The sequence below is a fragment of the Carlito syrichta genome, unplaced genomic scaffold (genome assembly GCF_000164805.1).
Source record: "Carlito syrichta isolate Samal-C Ts95f unplaced genomic scaffold, Tarsius_syrichta-2.0.1 Scaffold93688, whole genome shotgun sequence".
NCBI classification, from domain to species: Eukaryota; Metazoa; Chordata; class Mammalia; order Primates; family Tarsiidae; genus Carlito; species Carlito syrichta.
Genome location: NW_007037784.1, coordinates 963,593 through 983,184, shown reverse-complemented (window position 1 = coordinate 983,184; position 19,592 = coordinate 963,593). Strand labels below are relative to the sequence as shown.

General features: G+C 44.4%; 1 protein-coding gene across 1 annotated transcript in view; it reads left to right on the top strand.

The window, feature by feature from the left end:
* The window catches only part of DOCK2 (dedicator of cytokinesis 2), a 105,451-nt gene that overhangs the window by 66,452 nt on the left and 19,407 nt on the right, over nt 1-19,592 (top strand). The window contains exons 13-17 of the mRNA XM_008061153.1: nt 1,403-1,507; nt 3,803-3,944; nt 8,625-8,706; nt 10,311-10,395; nt 11,182-11,268. Of these exons, the coding sequence (XP_008059344.1) occupies nt 1,403-1,507; nt 3,803-3,944; nt 8,625-8,706; nt 10,311-10,395; nt 11,182-11,268 (501 nt within the window). The remainder of the gene's footprint in view (nt 1-1,402; nt 1,508-3,802; nt 3,945-8,624; nt 8,707-10,310; nt 10,396-11,181; nt 11,269-19,592) is intronic.

Below are 19,592 nucleotides of genomic sequence, written 5' to 3'. Positions count from 1 at the left end.
CCACATTTGCAATGAAAGTTCCACAAATCACTAACCCAATTAAATAAAAACACAAATTTGTGCTTTCTGATGAACAGATAAATCACATTAAAATGCTTCCCATCTGGAGACTGTCATTAGCATCCCGACGCTTGTGATTTGGTGGAGGAAGTGGAAAGGGGGGCAACTGAGCCTGCTTGTGCTGCAGAAGCCAGACCTTGCGGGGAGCTGGACTCTGCTGGGAGATGCAGAACTTCGTGGCTGCTGTACTCCCCCACCCCCACATATTTCCTGGCTGCCTCAGTGCCAGGACCCCCCAGGGCCCCTTCTTAGCTCATTTAGAGAGGCCAGTCCAGCCATTTCAGAGTCACAGTTTTTTGGGTAGTGGAGGAGGTATGGTGATCTCATTAAAAACAACTGAGCTGTTGGCTGTTTTTCTGTTTATAAGATATGATGCAAATAGATACACACACGTTTGCACCAAGACACTCAATGTCTGCCACACATGTATATCCACATAACTGTTTGTTGACATGGAGACACACAGGCATTCCAAATGTGTGCATTCAGGTGCACACACGTGCCCAGGGCACATCCATGCATACATGCATATACACTCAGGGGACATTTACACATGCACACATACACCCAGGGTACATGCATGCACACACATGCACAGAGGGTACATGCATACATATATAGGGGTACATGCATTCGCACACACACAGGGTACATGCATGCTCACACACACACACACACACACACACGGTACATGCATACACGCATACACGCACCCAGGACGCATGCATGCACATGTCTGCTCAAAAATCCACATGACACAAGCACCTCTCTAGGTCCACATATATCTTCCAGATTGTATCCAGTTGAAGATAGAATCAATTGTGAGATGAACTGTTTTTTGGGTTTTTTAATGTGCCATGTCATGATTTCTTTAGGGCCAACTGCAATTGTAAGATGCCATCATGTAAAAAGTAAGACTCAAGCTGTTTTCGGAGATGTTAAAATATGAAAAACACACACCCCTCAGGATGGGTGGAAATGATAGGTATACTGTCTATATCCAAAGACGCTTCCCCATCCTTAGGCCTTAGTTATACACACCCCAGAGTGCATGGAGGTGGGAACAGAGGGGCATGATGGGCCAGAAGTGACTGAGTGGGTTCAGCTTCATGCTTACTGGCTACACTGAGATACCATTGTTACGAAAAGGGTACAAGCAAACACTCTAGTGCAGGTAGAGTGATGAACACAGCACCTGGCATCCTGTAAATTCAGCTACTATTACTCTTGTGATTATAGACATAGCACAGATATGCAAATGTGTCTTGACTGTGTCCTCTTGAAGTTGAATGTGCCTTTGACACACATCTATGTTGTGACAAGTTGTGTTTTCTTCTCTTAGATCCAGCAGGCAAAATTCTATGAAAGCATCATGAAAATCCTCAGGCCCAAGCCAGACTACTTTGCTGTTGGATACTACGGCCAGGGATTCCCCTCCTTTCTGCGGGTGAGTTTGTGGGTAACTTGGACACCAGGCTAAGGCCCCAGAGCCTTGGTAACTCAACCATCCTGTGCTTTGAGGATCTGTTTGTTCTCAAAAGTTGTGCTCCCCTCTGAGCACTTCCTCCCCCAGAAGGTTCCCCAATCAATCCCCCTATCATAATCACCAGTATCTATCATCTGCTGTGTTTCTCTAACTACACAGTAACAAAGCTGCCTTGTAAGGTAGTGAATTCCCTGTCTCTGGTATGAGATCTTCAAAGAGGATGGAGGATGTATGCTGCCCACAAATTACTATAGAACAGTCATCCTCAGACTTTTTGGCTTCAGGACCCCCTTTCTTTCTTAAAAAGTATTGAGGATCCCAAAAAACTTCTGTATCTGTAGATCATCTCTATATACATATACAATAAAAAATTAAAACTAAGAAAATTGTTTGAAATGTGACCATTTTTTTTTTTTTGAGTTGGAGTCTCACTCTTGTCGCCCAGACTGGAGTGCAGTAGCCGCTCCCGGCCACCGCAGCCTCGACCTGTTGGGATCCGGCGATCCTTCCGCCTCAGCTTTCCAAGTCGCTGGAACTATAGGCATGCGCTACCATGCCCAGCTGATTTTTTTATTTATTGTAGAGATGAGGTCTCGCTGCCCAGGCGGGTCTCGAACCCGCGGGCTCAGGCAATCCACTCACCTCAGCCTCCCAAAGGCGCGGGATTACAGGCTGAGCCACCGAGCCCGGCTGTGACCATTTATTTAATGGTCACATTAATAATAAACTCATCACACATGAACATAAACTGTGTTTTAAGGAAAAATAAGCCAATTTTCCAATTTAAAAAATCAGTGAAAAGGGGTGAGATTGATTGATATTTATGCAAATCTCTTTAATGTCTGACTTAAGACAGCAAAACTATCTTCCTGCTGTGGCAGTCTGTTGTGACCACTTATCGTACAGCTTCTGGAAAGCACCACTTTGCACTCATGAGAGCATGAGAGGGAAAGAGGCACACACGGTTTTAGTGTGATTGTGAAACAGTCTGACCTTGGGTTCCTGAAAGGGTCTTGGGGACCCTCAGGCATCCCTGGAACAGATTCTGAACCACTGCTCTAGAGACTTCTTCCATCTCCATTACGTGGGGAGTAGGATTAGGTCACCAGTAGGCTTCCTTCAGTCTGTGAGTCTATGGGTCAATTCTGGGTGAGGAAGATACAAGAGAAGAAGCAAGTCTGGTCTCTGACTTCGCTTGATTGAGTCCAGTCAAGGATATAAACCACTCGCCATTACCAGTTGGAATGGGCTATGGGCATAGGTGATCACCCTGAATAGTGGACAGGGTGCATGGTGAGGGTTTCCTGGGTGCAATGGAAATGACTTCTCCAACCTATGTGAAAGTTCCCTGGGGGACTTAAAAATGCAGATTCTTGGGCTCAACTCCCATAGATCCATTTTGGTGGCTCTGGGGGTAAGGCCTGGGAATCTGAATTTTTGAAAGTCTCTGAGACTCTTCTGATGATCAGCTAGGTTTGGAAGCCCTGTTATATAAAGGTAAGTGACATATGTGGGTTTAGACAGAAGAACTTGAGGGCTACTTGAGGCAGGACTGATGGCACAGACATTCGGAGTAGCATTTCTCAGCCTCTGCAATATTGACATTTTGGACCTGGTGATTCTTTGTTGTGGGACTGTCCTGCGCATTGTAAGGTATTTAGCTGCATTGCTGGCCTCTACCCATGGGTTTCAGTAGCACATCCACCCCCAGTAATGACAACCCAGAAATGTTTCAGACATTGCCAGTGTCCCTTGGGGAGGTAACATCACCCCTAGTTGAGAACCACTACTCTATAAGAGACTGACGTGGTTGGGAAGGGTAAAGAGTGTGTTTCTGGGGATTGAGGTCCAGAAGCTGGGGGATGAAGAGCCAGAATGCTGAGCCCTTCTAGCCCGCAGGCCTAGACCATGTGGTCCATGAAAGGCAGAAGGGACATTTTGTGGCTGTGTAGATAGGAAAGTGGGTAGGACACAGTGCAACTTGAGTGAGGAATTATTCTGGAAGCTGTACACAGGAAGGCAAGAAGATACATGGATACGTAATCTTCCCTCTCTCGAGAGACCCAGACTCTTTAGAGAAGTGATGTGTCCAGCTAGGCAGTCAATGAGCTGAGCTCCTCCTTCCCCTGGTGGGAAGCTGGGAGGGTAGGGATCCACCGGAGGCCCCCACAGCCTGTGCTCATTTCTCAAGCTCCCCCGCTTTGCGTGGGCTACACCTGGGCCCCAGAATCTCTGATGGGTATCCTTTCTCTGCAGAACAAAGTGTTTATTTACCGAGGGAAGGAGTACGAGCGAAGAGAAGATTTCCAGATGCAGCTGATGAGCCAGTTCCCCAACTCAGAGAAGATGAACACCACCTCTGCCCCCGGAGATGATGTGAAGAACGCCCCCGGCCAGTGTATCCTTGGAGAATGCCCCAGCCAGGGGACAGATGTGGGCAGGCCTGCTGGGGCTTCAGCCCACAGGGATGCCTCTTAGAGCTCAGAGCTGCTGCCAGGATCATTGCAGTGGTGCCACTTGTAGTGTCCAGTGTGAAAGTCAAAGACCCCATCTCAGTACCTTGTAAAGGATGCCCACATTGGTTAACTCAATCACTTACTTTTTCACTCATTCTTGGAATGAATTCTAGAAAACCCTGACTCCAGGCCAAGCATGGTGAAAAACACTGGAGATTTGCACTGATAATGTGGTCCTACCTTTAGGGAGCTTACAGTGTAGCAAGTAAAAGAGACATTGAACAAGTAATTGCACAGTATATACTTATTTATAAAAATAGGATCCCTGTCACAGATCCTACGGGTGCTGTGTTGGGAGGGCAGAGACAGCCTCCTTGAGGAAGGTGATGTCTGAGGTGACAACCAGTCAAAGTTCAGTGGGAGATGGGTAGAGTATCCCAGACAGAGGGAAGGATGTGTGCAAAGGCCTGTAGTGTGAAGAAGCACAGACGACAACAAGAACTGAAAGTCACCATGTTGCTGCTATCGTAAAATGAGATCTCCTAAACGAGGTCAACCGTCATCTGACCCCAGCCTGCCTGTCCTACGCCATGACCCCAACTTTTCCTTCTCTTTCTCACATCCCTCTGACCACACTGGCTTTGTTTCTGTTTCTTAAACAACCCCAGCTTGTTCTCTCCTCTGGGCCTCCAAATTCTCTGTTCCCACTACTGGGGATGCCCTTCCCCAGCGCTGTATATGACTGGCTCTCTCTCACCCAGCAGATCCTAGCCAGGCATCACTTCTGGAAGAGGCCTTCCTTAACCTTTCTCACATCTAACAGGTCCTTTTCTGGACTCCTTATGACGCTGTTGGGTTGTTTTTTTGTTTTTTTTTTTAAGAGAACTGATCTCAATCTGTCATGATCTTTTGTACCTGTAGCAGATACATGGATGTAAGCTAAAATGTTAGCTCTGTGAAGGAGGACACTTGCTCTACCGTGTTCCCTGCAGTCATTCCCCATTTCCCGCAATGCCTGGCCCAAAGCGACACTCAGTAAATATTTGTTGATTCATAGAAAGGAAAAGCAAACAAGACAAAAAGAGAAAAAAAAAAGAAGAGAGAGAGAGAGATAAATAGAGAAAAGAAGGAAGGCAGGAAGTAGCCAGCTCACCTGGAATACACGAACTCCAGCAACGGTCACAGGGGAGGATGCTGGTGAGACTGGGTGGTGTGTGGTATAGGTGAATGCCAGGGCAGCAGAGCATGGTGTTCAGAAGGTCAGGAGCTGGTGCTGGCAGAGGCACAATTCACCATGGCAGAGAGCGTGTAAACACATGGGAAGGCCAACTGCCGAGCTGGGAAGTGTGTAAACTTAGCCTGGCTCCCTGCATTGTGCCCTTTAGCACAAATTAAGTTACAGCCTTTAAAATGGGGTTGACAGGTTGCATGGCTGGTCTGTTAAGTCTGTTGAACCTTAATCCAAAAATTTTCCCTTGGGTGATAAATATTCGTCTGTAACCTTTTCATGGTGCCTGCCTGCCCTTTGTGCCTGCTCTGCTGTGGTTGTTTGCAGGAGGAAATGCAAGTGGTGGTTGGGACTGGCTATCACAAACATGAGTTTGGTTACTGGCGAGACACGGGATTAATGATGAGGCTTTTGTAAGTGGATGTCCTGGTGGGGAGTGGCTCCGTAACCTTTTAACTTGGAGTCAGGGAGACTGCATAGGTTATTGGGCCATATCATCAAACTTAGGATACCTTTTCTTTCCCCCGGTACAGTGCCAGGAGCCAGGTGCAAAAAAAAGGTGGCTGGAGTGGGGGATGAGCTGACATTTGCCAAACATTCTCTTCATGGGACTGAGTATTTCTTTAAACCCCATGAAACCCTATAAGGGAGGGTGTTAATTTTCTCTATTTCGTAGAAGGAATTCATGGGGCAGAGATGTAAGGTGGTTTGTCTAGGGCTACAAAGCTAGTCAGTGATGGAGATAGCACTTAAACACCAAGACCTATCTGTTTCAAAACAGATGGTTCTGAAAGTGCACCATCTTTTCTTTTATAAAGAAGATAAACAGAATGTTGTTTATTAACTGTCTACTATGTACTAGGCATTGTTTTATTTTATCTTCATAATAATTCTACAAGTTAGGTATTATTGCTCTCTTCATCCTGTTAGTAAGAAAACAGGGGCTCACACAGAATTCAGACAGCTTGCATGAGGCCACAGCTGGAAAGTGATGGAGCCAGGAGTTAAACTCAGACCTCCTGTTTACCAAAATCTTGAGTTCTTGATAATCGGTTCTCTTACCTTCACTTGTTAAAAAGCTGACAAGCAGTTTGGGAAGGTGACAGGTCTCATGTCTTCCCACTTAGGCGTCCAAGAGAGGGGAAACATTTGAAAGCAAAGATCTCTTGGTAGAAAGGTTGCCAGTGCCCAGACCTCCTGGACCACAGTTCCATGTGTAAATTTGCACATGGTGGGAGGGTCTAGCCAGGCATCCTTCTGGTCATCACTCCAGGGTACTGGTGTCATGAATTTCCCTAGGACAGATTTGGATTCTCCTCTTGGACCAAGGCCAAGGGGTAAGATCAGTAGACATAATCTAGAACCATCTCTAGAATAAGGGTTGGAAAACTTTTCTATAAAGCATAGAATGAGAAGTACTGTAGTCTTTGTGGGCCACGTAGTCTCTTTTACAGCTCCCCAACTCAGTCATTGTGGCAGGAGAACAGCCATGGATAGCACATCAATGATGGACATAGCTGTGTTCCAACAAAACTGTATTTATGGACATGGACATTTGAACTTGATATGATTTTCACAAGTCACAAAGTACTCTTTTTCCCCAACCATTTGAAAATGTGAAAATGATTCTTAAGCTTGTGGACCTTATAAAAATAGGCTGTGAGCCAGATTTCACCTAGGAGCCATAGTTTGCCAACCCCTGCCCTAGACTTAATCTAGAGTCATTTCCTTCCCAAAATGCTGTTAGCCAGATGGCTTGAGAAAGAAAAGGTTTCCTGAAGACTGTAGACATACTTCCACTGAGATGTATTCGTTTGTAGTAAGCATTGCCTTCTCTCTGGGAGATCTTCATTTAAGGCAGAAATGATCTTCTAAGTTAAAATGATTAAATCCCTAACATATTAGCATAGGTAAGTTTATCAGGGACAGGCAATGAAATTTAACTTGAAACTAGGTTTTGACCATTCTTATGTATAAAAGAATGGCACCCTCTGCCATCAGAAAAGTTCACGATCTGGGCAGGAGCTGGGGGGCAGGGGTGGGTTGGGAGGGAGGGAGAAGACAGGGAGCTGGAGAATTGATTCTAAGGGAAAGCTAGAGTAGGAAAACAACTCCCAACTGGGGGTTGGTTTAGTTCTCATGGACTGTGGTATTTGACATCTGCCTGAAGGGTTCATAGGAGAAATGGTGATGGGGGAGGATGTTTCAAGCAGAGAACAGTAGGACCTGTTGGATAGCCACAGATAATGTTGTCAGAATGGGTTATGGCCATATTGACCTAGCTTTGGAGGCAGCAAGAGGAGTTCTTGATTCCTTAGTTGGCAGATATGTCAGGCCTAGGAGAAGACTTTTTGGAGTTATGGTGGTCATGTATAGAACAGAGGGAGGAAACAACTTGAATTCCTAAATAAGAGATGTGAGCAGAAGAAATAGAAATTAGGGAAAGGGGAGTAGTGGTCAGGGATAGGACCAGTGACCACTGACTTTTTTCATTCTATTTAACCATATTGTTGGCTTATATTGAGTAAAGACAAGTCTAGAAGAGGTGTGACAAAGGTGTGGCCCACATAATGCCTCTCCAACATCTGTGCCCATGGCAGGCATCACTAATCAATCTTCTCCACTGAGTCTGGACATGACTCCTTACAACCTGCTACAGGCAGTTGCTTTCAAATTTTCAGAGTTAAGAGTACAAAATGACGTGTTATTTGCATGTTGTAAAGTTGTCCTTCTCAAACTTTAGCATGCATATGAATAACTGAGAATCTTTTAAAATACAGATTCTGGCTTAGTAGATCTCAAGTAGGGCCAGAGATTCTCCATGACTAACAAGCTCTCAAGTGATGCTGATGCTACTGGTCAGAGGACTGCCTTTGAGTAGTGAGTCCAGTGTATAAGAATTCTGAGCATAGAACTAAAAGACCCAAATACAAACTCTGATCTGTTCTTGTAAGCTATGAGAGCTTTGACAAGTTACCTGTCTTCTCTGACCTCTACAGAAACAATTTGGGTCAATAATGCTACTCGGTGGAATTAGAAAGATGACAGGAGACCATGAGGAAGTGTGCCCTGCAGTTGATTGACAGCTGTACATGCATTGGATAGTATTATTGTTAATGGTAAAACAATGGTGATGAATAAGCACCACTGGCCAACTCTGTTAGCAAGGGCTGGGCCCTGGGATAGGGTGGCAAGGTGACAGCTCTGTTAAGGACCTCAGTGACTGCTAACTGGTCATGAGTGCCTAGTTGCAGCCAGCAACCTGAGGTTGATAGTTCAGTAAGACATGGCCCAGAAGTGCTGGCCTGGAACATCCCAGCTGTGACCTGCTGCTCTTGAAACTGTCCCTGCAGCCAACAGACGTGAGATATGTCCTTAACTGCAGGGATTCCAGACATCCAGTGTTTCACTGTCCAGCCGGTCTTGGATGAACACCCCAGGTTCAAGAATAAGCCGGTGCCTGACCAGATTATAAAGTAAGACCCACAGCCCACTGGGAAGAAGAACGGGAAAGAAAGCCCAGTGGAGCCACCAAGCCGAGCTCGTATCCAGACAGGCCCCAGAGCCCTTCTTGTTCCCTCTCAATCTTAGCCAATGTATCCTACCTTTTCCTATTGGGAGAAGAATCCCCCAAAGTCAGCTGGACTCTGCTCCTAATAAGGCTGAAGCCAGAGACGAGGGAAGGGACAAGGCGATGTCTCTGCAAATCCTCGATAAGCACCAAGGAGATTCACTGAACTGGACGTAGAAGACCTGTCACTCACATTGAGCCTGTAGTGGCTCCAGAGAACCCACACGCAGAATGTGACTGGACGGGTGACAAGTAGGGTGGGGACATGGTGGCCTTGGTGATGCTGAGTATGTTCTCCCAAAAGGACATCACTTCAGCATTTGTGAAGGTTGTACATTGACCATAGGTGTGCTCAGACTCTGATAAAGGAACATTAGAGGACATAGCATGAAGGTGGGTGTCCATCTGTGCTATACAAGATTACAAGGTTACTGATGAGGCCATGAGGCTAGGCTCTGTGGGAGACAAGGCTGCACTCCTCCCATCTACCCAGCTCACCCACACTCAGTGGCCATGTACCCCAGAGAGCATCTAGAGTGTCTTAGAATAAGTCATCCCCTCTAGGTGACCAGTCAGAAGCAGAAGGTGCTTTTGAGAGGAAGAGCCCTTCCCTTCAGGGGGAGGCAACCCCTCCTGGCTGCCTCACACCAGTGCCAAGGCTGAGCAGGGAGCACTCAGTGTGGGTCTCACCCTCCCCTCACCATCTCAGTCTGTGGACTAGGGACAACAGCCATGTGGTTGGCACAATGTCCTGCTGGCCTCAATGTCAGAACCTTGCTAGGGATTCAGGAAGATTGATTTGGGGGAATGACTGGGACACCTAAGAAAATCCTTTGAGCAGGCAGGTGCAGTGTAATCCTGTAATCCCAGCACTTTGGGATGCCAAGGCAAGAGGCTCACTTGCAGCCAGGAGTTTGAGACCAGCCTGGGCAACATAGCAAGACCCTGTCTATACAATTTTTTTTAAGTTAGTTGGACATAGTGGCTTGTACCTGTAGTTCCAGCTACTTGGGAGGCTGATGGGGGAGGATCCCTTGAACCCAGGAAATGGAGGGTACAGTGAGCTAAGACCATGCTGCTGCACTCCAGCCTGGACAGCAGAGCAAGACACTATCTCAAAACAAACACAAATTCTTTGAGGATACCGTTGGGACATTAGGCTTGGACTCGGGGTCTGTCTAGCTCCTTTGTTGACGGTCACAGGAAATGGTGATGTAGGCCACCCTATGTGCATTAATGCTAGGATTTCAATTACCTGGACACTCTAGGGTGCTGTGTTCTTGTGTGGTCATAAGACCAGCCTACCTTCTAAATTGCCTTGCCAGGAAAGCCTGTGCAAGAGTCACTTTTATGAAGCCCAGAACACAGACTCTAATGTTAAATGCTACCACGGGGACTCGGCCAGGTCTGAAATCATTATAACAAGCCTCCCTAGACAGTGTGGGGTCAGGTCAGATGTCAGCAGCTGGGTGTGGCTGCCAGGAGCCTCAGTCTTCTCCTGTCTTTCAGCTTTTACAAATCCAACTACGTGCAGCGATTCCACTACTCCCGGCCTGTGCGCAGGGGCACCGTGGACCCAGAGAATGAGTTTGCCGTGAGTATCCCCCTCACCCTTGACCGTTCCCCCCTGTGCATCCGTCGGCCTCAGAATAGGAGGGAACTTGATCTAAAGCAAAAAAATAAAATGAGACTGACCTCCATGGATATGATGCCACACATTCCACAGTATTTTCCATTGGGTTTGTTTTTCACTTCTGGATCCTTTTCCCTTTCGATATGGAACCTGGGCTTCAGATCAGATGCACTTTTTCAACCACAGGGCATCCAGGCATCCAGCAGGTAGAAGCCCTCAGGCTAAGAAAGGGTGTTGATAAAGTCAGACACCAATAGGAAAGCACAGAAATTCTGTCATCACTGTCCCCTGAGAGCTGGTCCCCTGTGTGTGTGTTTCCCACTAGGACCTGTCTTCTGTTCCCAAGGGCCAAGGCTGGCATGAAGTGGTGGCTCCAAGTCTCTCTCAGCCCTTTACCTTAGACTGTGAGTCTTAGCATTTGGGGAGTCACTGCCCCTTTGAGACTCCAGTGAATACTGTGGATTCTCCTCCCAGAAAACACAATTGGACACATTCAATATTGCCCAAATTCAGACTGTTAATAAACTCAGGTTGGAACTGATTTGGCCTAAGTCCAGGAAAAGCTTGAACTTCCTGTTGGGAAGGAATTCTTAAGAGTAAGGTGAAAGCAGGTTTCTGGGTCTTGCGGTGTTGAGTCAGCTTTCAGGTCCAGGGGAGGCCTGAGGGCTGGCTGGGTTTCTGCTGAGCTCCTCTGATACTCACATGTCATGAATGTTTTACTTTCCTGCCACCCTTACCCATGGACAGTCCATGTGGATTGAGAGAACCTCCTTCGTGACTGCGTACAAGCTGCCGGGCATCCTGCGCTGGTTCGAGGTGGTGCACATGTCCCAGGTGAGTCTGCGGTGTTGACAGTAGGCCATCTCCTCCTCTGTTGGGTAGGGCATGGCCAGCCTCTTGAGGCTCCTTTGACTTTAGAAAGGGGACACGTTTTTGTTTGACACTACAGTGGCAGTTCCAGAATTCAAGTGTAGGAGGAGACCTGAGGCAGTGTCCAGAGCAGCTGCTTTCAGGTTTGTGTGTAAGGCTCAGATAACCCCTTTGTTTTTTGCAAATGAAACTTCCCATAGACTCCAGTCAGAAAGCCAATGAATGGGAGCTACTGTAGTGGAGTGGGACCTGGCAGAGGGCCTGGAACTTCATCTACTCCATCACCACTTCATACTCCTCCCATCTTAATAGCCCCTTGGGGTCACCTTTGCAGTATCCCACTGTGAACCCATTTTATAGGTTGATAAACTGAGACTTAAAGAGGAGTCACACAAAGCCAAGGCACTGACAAGAATCCAACTGTTTGAACTCGCTTGTGCAGATAGCATGTATTTTGCTTCTCAGTACACCTTAGTGTCTCCCTGTCTTCAGTCAGCTAAGGATCTTGCAGTTCCCAAGATACAAGGGAAGGGCAATGTGGTTATATGAGGAAACCTTACAAACAGGGACATATCCAGAGTGCCTTATTTATTTATTTATTCAAATTATTTAGTCAGCAAAAGAAATCTGCACTTTTAGAGTGAAATCCAGGCTTAGTAGTTCAAGTAGAAAGTTACCCCTATGGAGATGGTTATAAAGAAATGGTCAGAAATAAAGGAAAACTTGGGTTAAAAAAATTTATTTAATGTGTACCTAACATATATGAGGAATGATTCTAAGATCTGAGGATTCTGCAATAGAGCTTACATTCTAGTGGGGGAGACAGACTAAGAAGTCAATGTAAATAGATAATATGCCAGAGGGAGAAAAATAAATCGGGAATGTGGTGGATGAGGAGTTGCTATTTGAAATGGGTGTTCACAGAAAGCTTCCCTCTAAAATGATTGTTGAGTAGAGGAAGTAAGGAAGAGGTTCGTGCAGACATTGAAGAGAGGGACATTCCAGCAGAGGAAACAGAAAATGCAAAGACCCTGGGGCCAGAGCATGCTTGTATCCAGAGTGAGGGGTGAGTAACAGGAGTCTGATACCAGATCACATAGGACCACCATAAGGACTTTGGCTTTTCCACTGGGTGACATGAAGCCATGAACAGAAGAGGGACACGGTCTACTCACATTTCTGAACTACTGTATTGTGAGCATTAAGACCATCTCTCTTTTGCCTTTAATGACACCCTGCCCCCCGCTTCAGTGAGCCCAGCAACTCAGTATCCTTCCAACCTCTTTTTTATAGGTATGGTCTAGACCTTAGGAAAATATAATAATCGTGGTGACAAGAACAAGATGTTTTGAGTGTGGGCTAAAATGTTCACATGCATGATCTCATTTCAACCCCCTCCAGCAGCCCCCCATTTTACAGATGAGAGAACCAAGATGCAGAGGGAAGTGAGGGGTTGTTGGAGGTTAGGGATAGACATAGGGTTTGACTTTAGACTTCTATATCAGGCACCTGGCCCGAACACATTATCTTCTTTTTTAGAGTGTCTCAGCTCACCACAGCAAGTAGGATCCTGGAATAGAAGAAACTGTTTGTGCCCTTGGATCATGGGACACACTGACATTAAAAAAATTTTTTTTAATGTCCCAGGGACATTATCTCATTTATAGCCCAGGGATAGCATTATCCCATTTAATTTTTACTAAACTCTGTGAAGTACATTAATCCTATTCTTGGGGTAACGAATCAGAAACTTTGTACCAATCTGTAACCTTTGCCCATTATCCTTGGCTGAACCCTGTCCCCTGGTTGAGCTCAGCAAGGTGCCTCTTTTCATGAAGTCATTCCTGCCACACTGTTGCAGACTAAAGGGCTCATCCCTATATTTTATTTATTTTTTTAAACATATTTTTTATTTTAAAATTGTGGGGTACAATTAAGGGTTAGGTATACAAATATGCATTGTGCAGGTACCCTTGTTGATGAGGTGTGCCCCCCATTCCCAGACAGATATCGACTACTATTAATCCCACCACCCTGCCCCCCATAGTTTCACGCCACTGTCAATCCTTGTCTTATAGTATTATGATAGTTGTTCAAGGTCCACTTATGAGTGAGAACATGTGATACTCAGATCTTTGTTTCTGTGAGACATCACTCAGTATTATAAACTCCAATTCCATCCAGGTTGCTGTGAAATTCATGATTTTGTTCTTTTTTATGGCTGCATAGTATTCCATCGTGTATATGGACCACATTTTTTAATCCAGTCCTCTTTTGATGGACAGCATGGTTGGTTCCAGGTTCGTGCTATTGTGAACAATGCTGCGATAAACATACGTGTGCAGGTATCTTTTTTATAGAGTAATTTGAATTCTTCAGGGTGTATTCCTAGTAGGGAGATTGCAGGGTCATATGGAAGGTCGATTTTTACAGCTTTCAGGAATTGCCACACTGATTTCCACAGAGGCTGCACTAGTTTACACTCCCACTAACAGTGTAGAAGTGTTCCCTTTCACCATATCCTCTCCAGCATCTGTTATTTTTTGAGTTCTTGATAATGGCCATTCTGACTGGAGTTAGGTGGTGTCTCAGTGTGGTTTTGATTTGCATCTCCTTGATGACTAGTGAGGTTGAGCATTTCTTCATGTGTCTGTTGGCTGCTCGTATGTCATCCCTATATTTTAGTTCCCTCGATGGCTATATGTCTCCTCAAAGCACTCATCACCCCAATAGAATACATAACTTTCCTGTTTATTTTTAATATTAATTGATAGAATATAAAATATAATATGTTAGACTATACACTGCACTAGAATATAAACTCCATGAAAATGGAGATTTTTGTCTATTTTATGCCCTGCAACATCTCCAAGAGCTAAGAGCAGTCCCAAGCCCATAATAAATGCTAATGAAGTAAATCAGTCATCAATCAATATGCAGACATCCATCCTGTGGCAGAAATCAGAGGTAATAACAACACCTATCCTGTGCAGCTCATGGAATTCCTAGGTCAATTTAAGAAGATGATCCTAGTCAAATGCCTTTGAAGAATATACAATGCCACCTAATTGCAAGGAATGGCAGTCACTTCCTCTTTTATGTGATGTCCCCCACCTACTTGCACACACACTTGCGCACTATTTTTCCAAAGTACTTTTCCCCAATAATTAATTTTCCCTTTGCAGCAAGCTCAGCAGGGGCTATTATACCCATGCTGCCATAAAGAAACTGCAGCTCAGCTTAGGAAAGAGGCCAGAGATTTGAAGGCTTGACTAAGTCCCAACAGTCAGTTGATGGAATGTTTGGTCTCAGGGCTTGATCCACATGTGTTGGAAAAAGCCACTTTCAGAATCAAGAACACCTGAGTCCTCTCTCAAGCGTTACCACCATGTATCCATGGACAAGTGACTTAATCTGTGGTCAGGAGAGTGAAATGAGCATGTGTGTGACATGCCCATCAATCGATATGTGGAGTTATTTTCACTGTCATGATCAGTACTTTTATTCCCGTTATCAGCTTCTGACATCCAGGCTTTCCATCAAATTTATAGTCTCCCTCTATGCTCTGATTGTTATATATTTGATCTACACAAATGCCCTTAGGTGAGAAACCAAAGTTATTTTCACTGTCATTCCCTGTTCCTGATGGTTGTAATAGGGATAAAGATTTCAGAACCAAAAATAGTTTCAAAAACGAGCAGGAAAGCCAATCAATTGCTCTTTCCATTTTTAATGGCTTACCTTAAAGCCTGAGTCTGTCAGATATGCCAGACTATTGTGGAAATCCAGGTATGGTGCATGGGTCTGTCCAGGTGTTGATGATAGACGTTCCTTACAATTCAGTCTAGACCTTGGCCCTTTTAAAGCCCCTACAGGGTTGTTCTGTGCACTTGTCAGATACTAGACTGTGGGTTTCAGTTTGAGGGACTATGGACTGCAGCCCCTACCAGGTCAAGCACCATTCCCCAACAGTTTTGTGTGTATGTGTGTATGTGAAAAGGGGTGTGTGTGCTGAGTGTGTGCCTGCATTCATGTTGTGTATGTGCAAATGTGTGTGTGTGCGTGTGTGACAGAGACTGACAATGACAGAAAGAGAGAGAAAGTATGTCTACTTCCAGAACCTTCTCACTGCAGAGAGCAGCCGTCTTCAAAAACATCCAGACATAGGGGAAAGGATGAAAAGACTGCAATTTCACAGAAACTTAAGGAAATGGTTTTAAGAGATGACCAAGAAGAAGATGGTCAAAACATGGAAGAATAAGAAGCTCCTGTCTCTCCTTCCTCTCTTATTTATGCATCAAATAGACCCTCTATTCATGGATCGATTCCTTCTGAGAGATAGAGACCAGTTGAGAGACTCCTACTCACCAGGCAATTGAGGAAGCACCCACACTGAACTGATAGGAAAAGAGAAGGCACACCTGGGTATGGACCACGCACCGGGCACTGCACCATACAATCAGGAAAGTAATCCCCAACACTTGGCTTGTCCCTGTGGAGTGGAGGGTTTGGGCCTAATTTCATGGTTCCCACAGGTTGGCTCTTAATTCACTGACTCTGGGAGTACACAGGATTAGACACATACAAGTCTCTATAGACCACAGGAGAAAAGCAATAGGTTTAAGGGTGTACAAGCACTTTCAGGGGCTCTGTTCTCCAGGAGCAGTGTGGTAAAGGGACTTTAAAAAATGAAGCTCAGCCGGGCTTGGTGACTCAAGCCTGTAATCCCAGCGCTTTGGGAGGCAAAGGCAAGAGGATTGCCTGAGCCCAGTGGTTTGAGACCAGCTTGGGCAACTTGGCGAGACCTCATTTCTACAATAAATTTTTTTTTAAAATTAGCCTGGCATAGTAGTGCACCCCTGTAGTTCCTGCTTCTTGGAAGGCTGAGGCAGAAGGATCACCTGAGCCCAGCAGATTGAGGCTGCAGCAGCCGTGAGCATGCCACTGTTCTCCAGCCTAGGCAACAGAGTGAAACTCCAACTAAAAAAAAAAAAGTTAAGCTTCCTGTTTATTCCCAGAAGGGATTTATGACACACTCTTCCAGTGGCTACTCGGTGACTTGGCTTCTAAGTAACTTGCACTGGGGAGTTAAGGGGCAGACAAATATTCATTCACTGGCACCTGAGAATCAGACTGTCACTTTTAAAACCTTGTCTCCCAGCTTACCCTAGCAATAACTACAAATCTGTTAATTCCTCCTGGAAGGAGTTTGTTCACACATTGCTCCAACTTTTAGTTTCTACCCAAGGGACTGCATCCTAAACCTCCTAGCTCTGTGAGCAAAAGTGGCTGGCATATGCAGGTCTCTCTGGACCACAGGGAACAAAAACAGGTTTCTATGGGCAAACAAGCACTTCCAGGACTTAATTCCCTGGGAGAAAGGGTTTAAGAATGTCAGCCCCCTGTTTCTCCCTAGGAGAAATTTATGCCATACATTGAGTACCACAGTTTTTATAGCTACCTCCAGAAGGACTCCATCCCAAACCTCTTAGCTGTGGGAGCAGGAGGGTGTAAGCATATGTGAATCTTCCCAGATCACAGAACAAAGAGGTAGTTTAAATGGGTGCACAAACACTTTCAGGGTCTATATCCCCCGTGGAGCACTGTAGAAAAGGGACAGGTATATGCAGCTACATTTCTTTCCAGAAGAGACACACTCTTCCAGTAGCTACTTGATGACCTGGCTTCTAACAAACTTGCACCGGAGAGTTAATGGAGCAAACAAGCAATAGTCCTCCTGCAGCCACAGCCAAAGCTTGACACTTCACAAGCTATTTGTCTGGCCTGCCCCAGTGATAAAACCAAGTCTACCCCATTCTTCCCATAAGGAGTTTGGCCATACATCATGTGCCACAACTTCTAAGTTTCCACCCAAAGGACTGTCTTCTTAATGTCCTAGCTCTGGGAGTTAATTGAGTATTGCCTTCCGTTCTGGGAGTCAATTGAGTGTTGCCTTCTAGAGTGGCCCCAGACCACAGAAAAAAAAAAGAGGTGGCTATACAATAGGCCCAGTTTCTTCCCCAGAGTCAAAGGGTGCACCTGAACCTGAGTACAGGAATTTGCCACAGATCCTCTCCCCAGCTTAGTGCAGACAGAGTGGGAAATAAACACCCATGCTCAGTATCATCATGAGGATAGAAAGAGCTGGAACACATATCCAATATCTCAACCTTTCTGACTACATCTAGAGAGTCTGTCTTTCAAGTCTCAGAATACTGACAAAATGTGGCACATCCTAAGCTCCAAGGGCCACCAAAAGCAGAGACAGCAGTCTGGACAAGCCTCAAGATTTGAGAGGCACATTCAAATCTTGAGCTGGATGGATTAGTCAGATCCTTCTTCTACACAAGGCCAGCCTGACAAGATTAGAAGAGGTAGTTGCCTTATCTAATGCACATAAACCAACAGAGAGTCAAGGAAAGTGAAGAAATTGAGGAATATATTCAAAATAAAAGAACAAGATAAATCTCCAGAAATGGACAAAAGTAGAGTGGAGATATGTAATTTATCCAACAGGGAATTAAAAATAATGGTCATAAAGATGCTTACCAAGGTCAGAAGAGCAGTGTGAGAACACACTAAGAATGGCAACAAAGAGAAAGAAAATATAAGAAGTACCAAACAGAAATCATAGTGCTTAACAATATTATAACTGAACTGAAAAATTTAATAGAGAGGTTCAACAGCAGACTAGATCAAGCAGAAGAAAGGATTAGTGAACTTGACAAAAGGTCACTGGAAAGCATACAATCTGAGGAGCAAAAACATAGAAGAATGAAAAACAGTGAGGATAGTATAAGAGATTTATGGAACACCATGAAGCATAACAACATACACATTGTTAGTGTCCCAGAAGGAGAAGGGAGCAAGAAAGGGACAGAAAGCATATTCAAGGAAATAATGGCAGAAAACATTCTAAGACCGGGAAAGAACATAGAAATCTAGATGCAGGAAACTCTAAGGACAAAAAATAAGATTAATCCAAAGAAACCCTCACTAAAACATGCCATAATTAAATTGTCATTAGTTAAAGACAAAGAGAGTTTTGAAAGGAGCAAGGGAAAGCAAGTTGTTATGTACAAGGGAACCTCCATAAGATCACCAGTGGGTTTTTCACCAGAAATCTTGTGGGCCAGAAGAAAATGCTATGATATTTTCAAAATTCTGAAAAAAAAAAGCCAACCAAGAATATTATACCCAGAAAACCTGCCTTTCAAAAATGCAGTGTTGATCAAGACTTCCTCAGACAAACAAAAGCTGAGAGAGTTTATCATCACTAGACCTACCTTACAAGAAAAGCTAGAAGTAGTTCTTCAAGCTGAGAAAGAGGATGCTAATTAGTAAAATAAAAGCAAATATAAAATTTAGTGGTAAAAATAAGTATATTGTCAAATCCCAAGCACTCGTATACTGTAATGGTGGTGGGTAAATCAATTCTATCTCTAGTATAAAAGTTAAAAGGCAAAACCAGAAAAAAAACTAAAGTTCTAATTATTAAGGTTACAAATTATTTTTTAAATGTAAATTGTGACATCAAAAACATAAAACAGGGGGAGTAAAAGTGCAGTTTGTGTATGTGATCAAAATTAAGTTGGTATCAGCTTAAAATAATCAGTTATAAATGTAAGATGTTCTATATAAGCCTCAGTGTAGCCACAAAGCAAAATCCAATAATAGATAAAAGTTAAAAAGGAAAGACTCAAAGTATACCCCTACAGAAAAAGCCATCAAACCACAAAGGAAGAAGGGAACAAAGGATCTACAAAACAACCAGAAAACAACGAACAAAATGACACTAGTAAACCCTTAGCTATCAGTAACTACTTTGAATGTAAATGGATTAAATTATTTGATCAAAAGGCATAGAGTGGGTGAGTGGATACAAGCGCAAGACTCAACTCTATGCCTTACCTTAAAGGACACTCATAGATTGAAAGTGAAGGGATGCAAGAGATATTCCATGCAAATACAAACAAAAAGAGAGCAAGAGTAGCTGTGTTTTGGTTTTTGTTTGTTTGTTTTTTCCCCAGGGAAAAAAATAGACTTCAGTTCAAAAACTATAAAAATGACAGAGAAGGTAATTATATGGTGGTAAGGGGTTCAGTTCATCCAGAAGATAATAATTGTAAATATTCGAGCTCCTAAGTGTGTAAAGCAAACATTAAGACCAAACATTCAGATGAAGGAAGACATAGACTGTAACACAATAATCATAGGGATTTCACTGCCCTACTTTTCAATACTGGACTGGTCATTCAGCAAGAAAATCAATAAGGAAACATTGGATT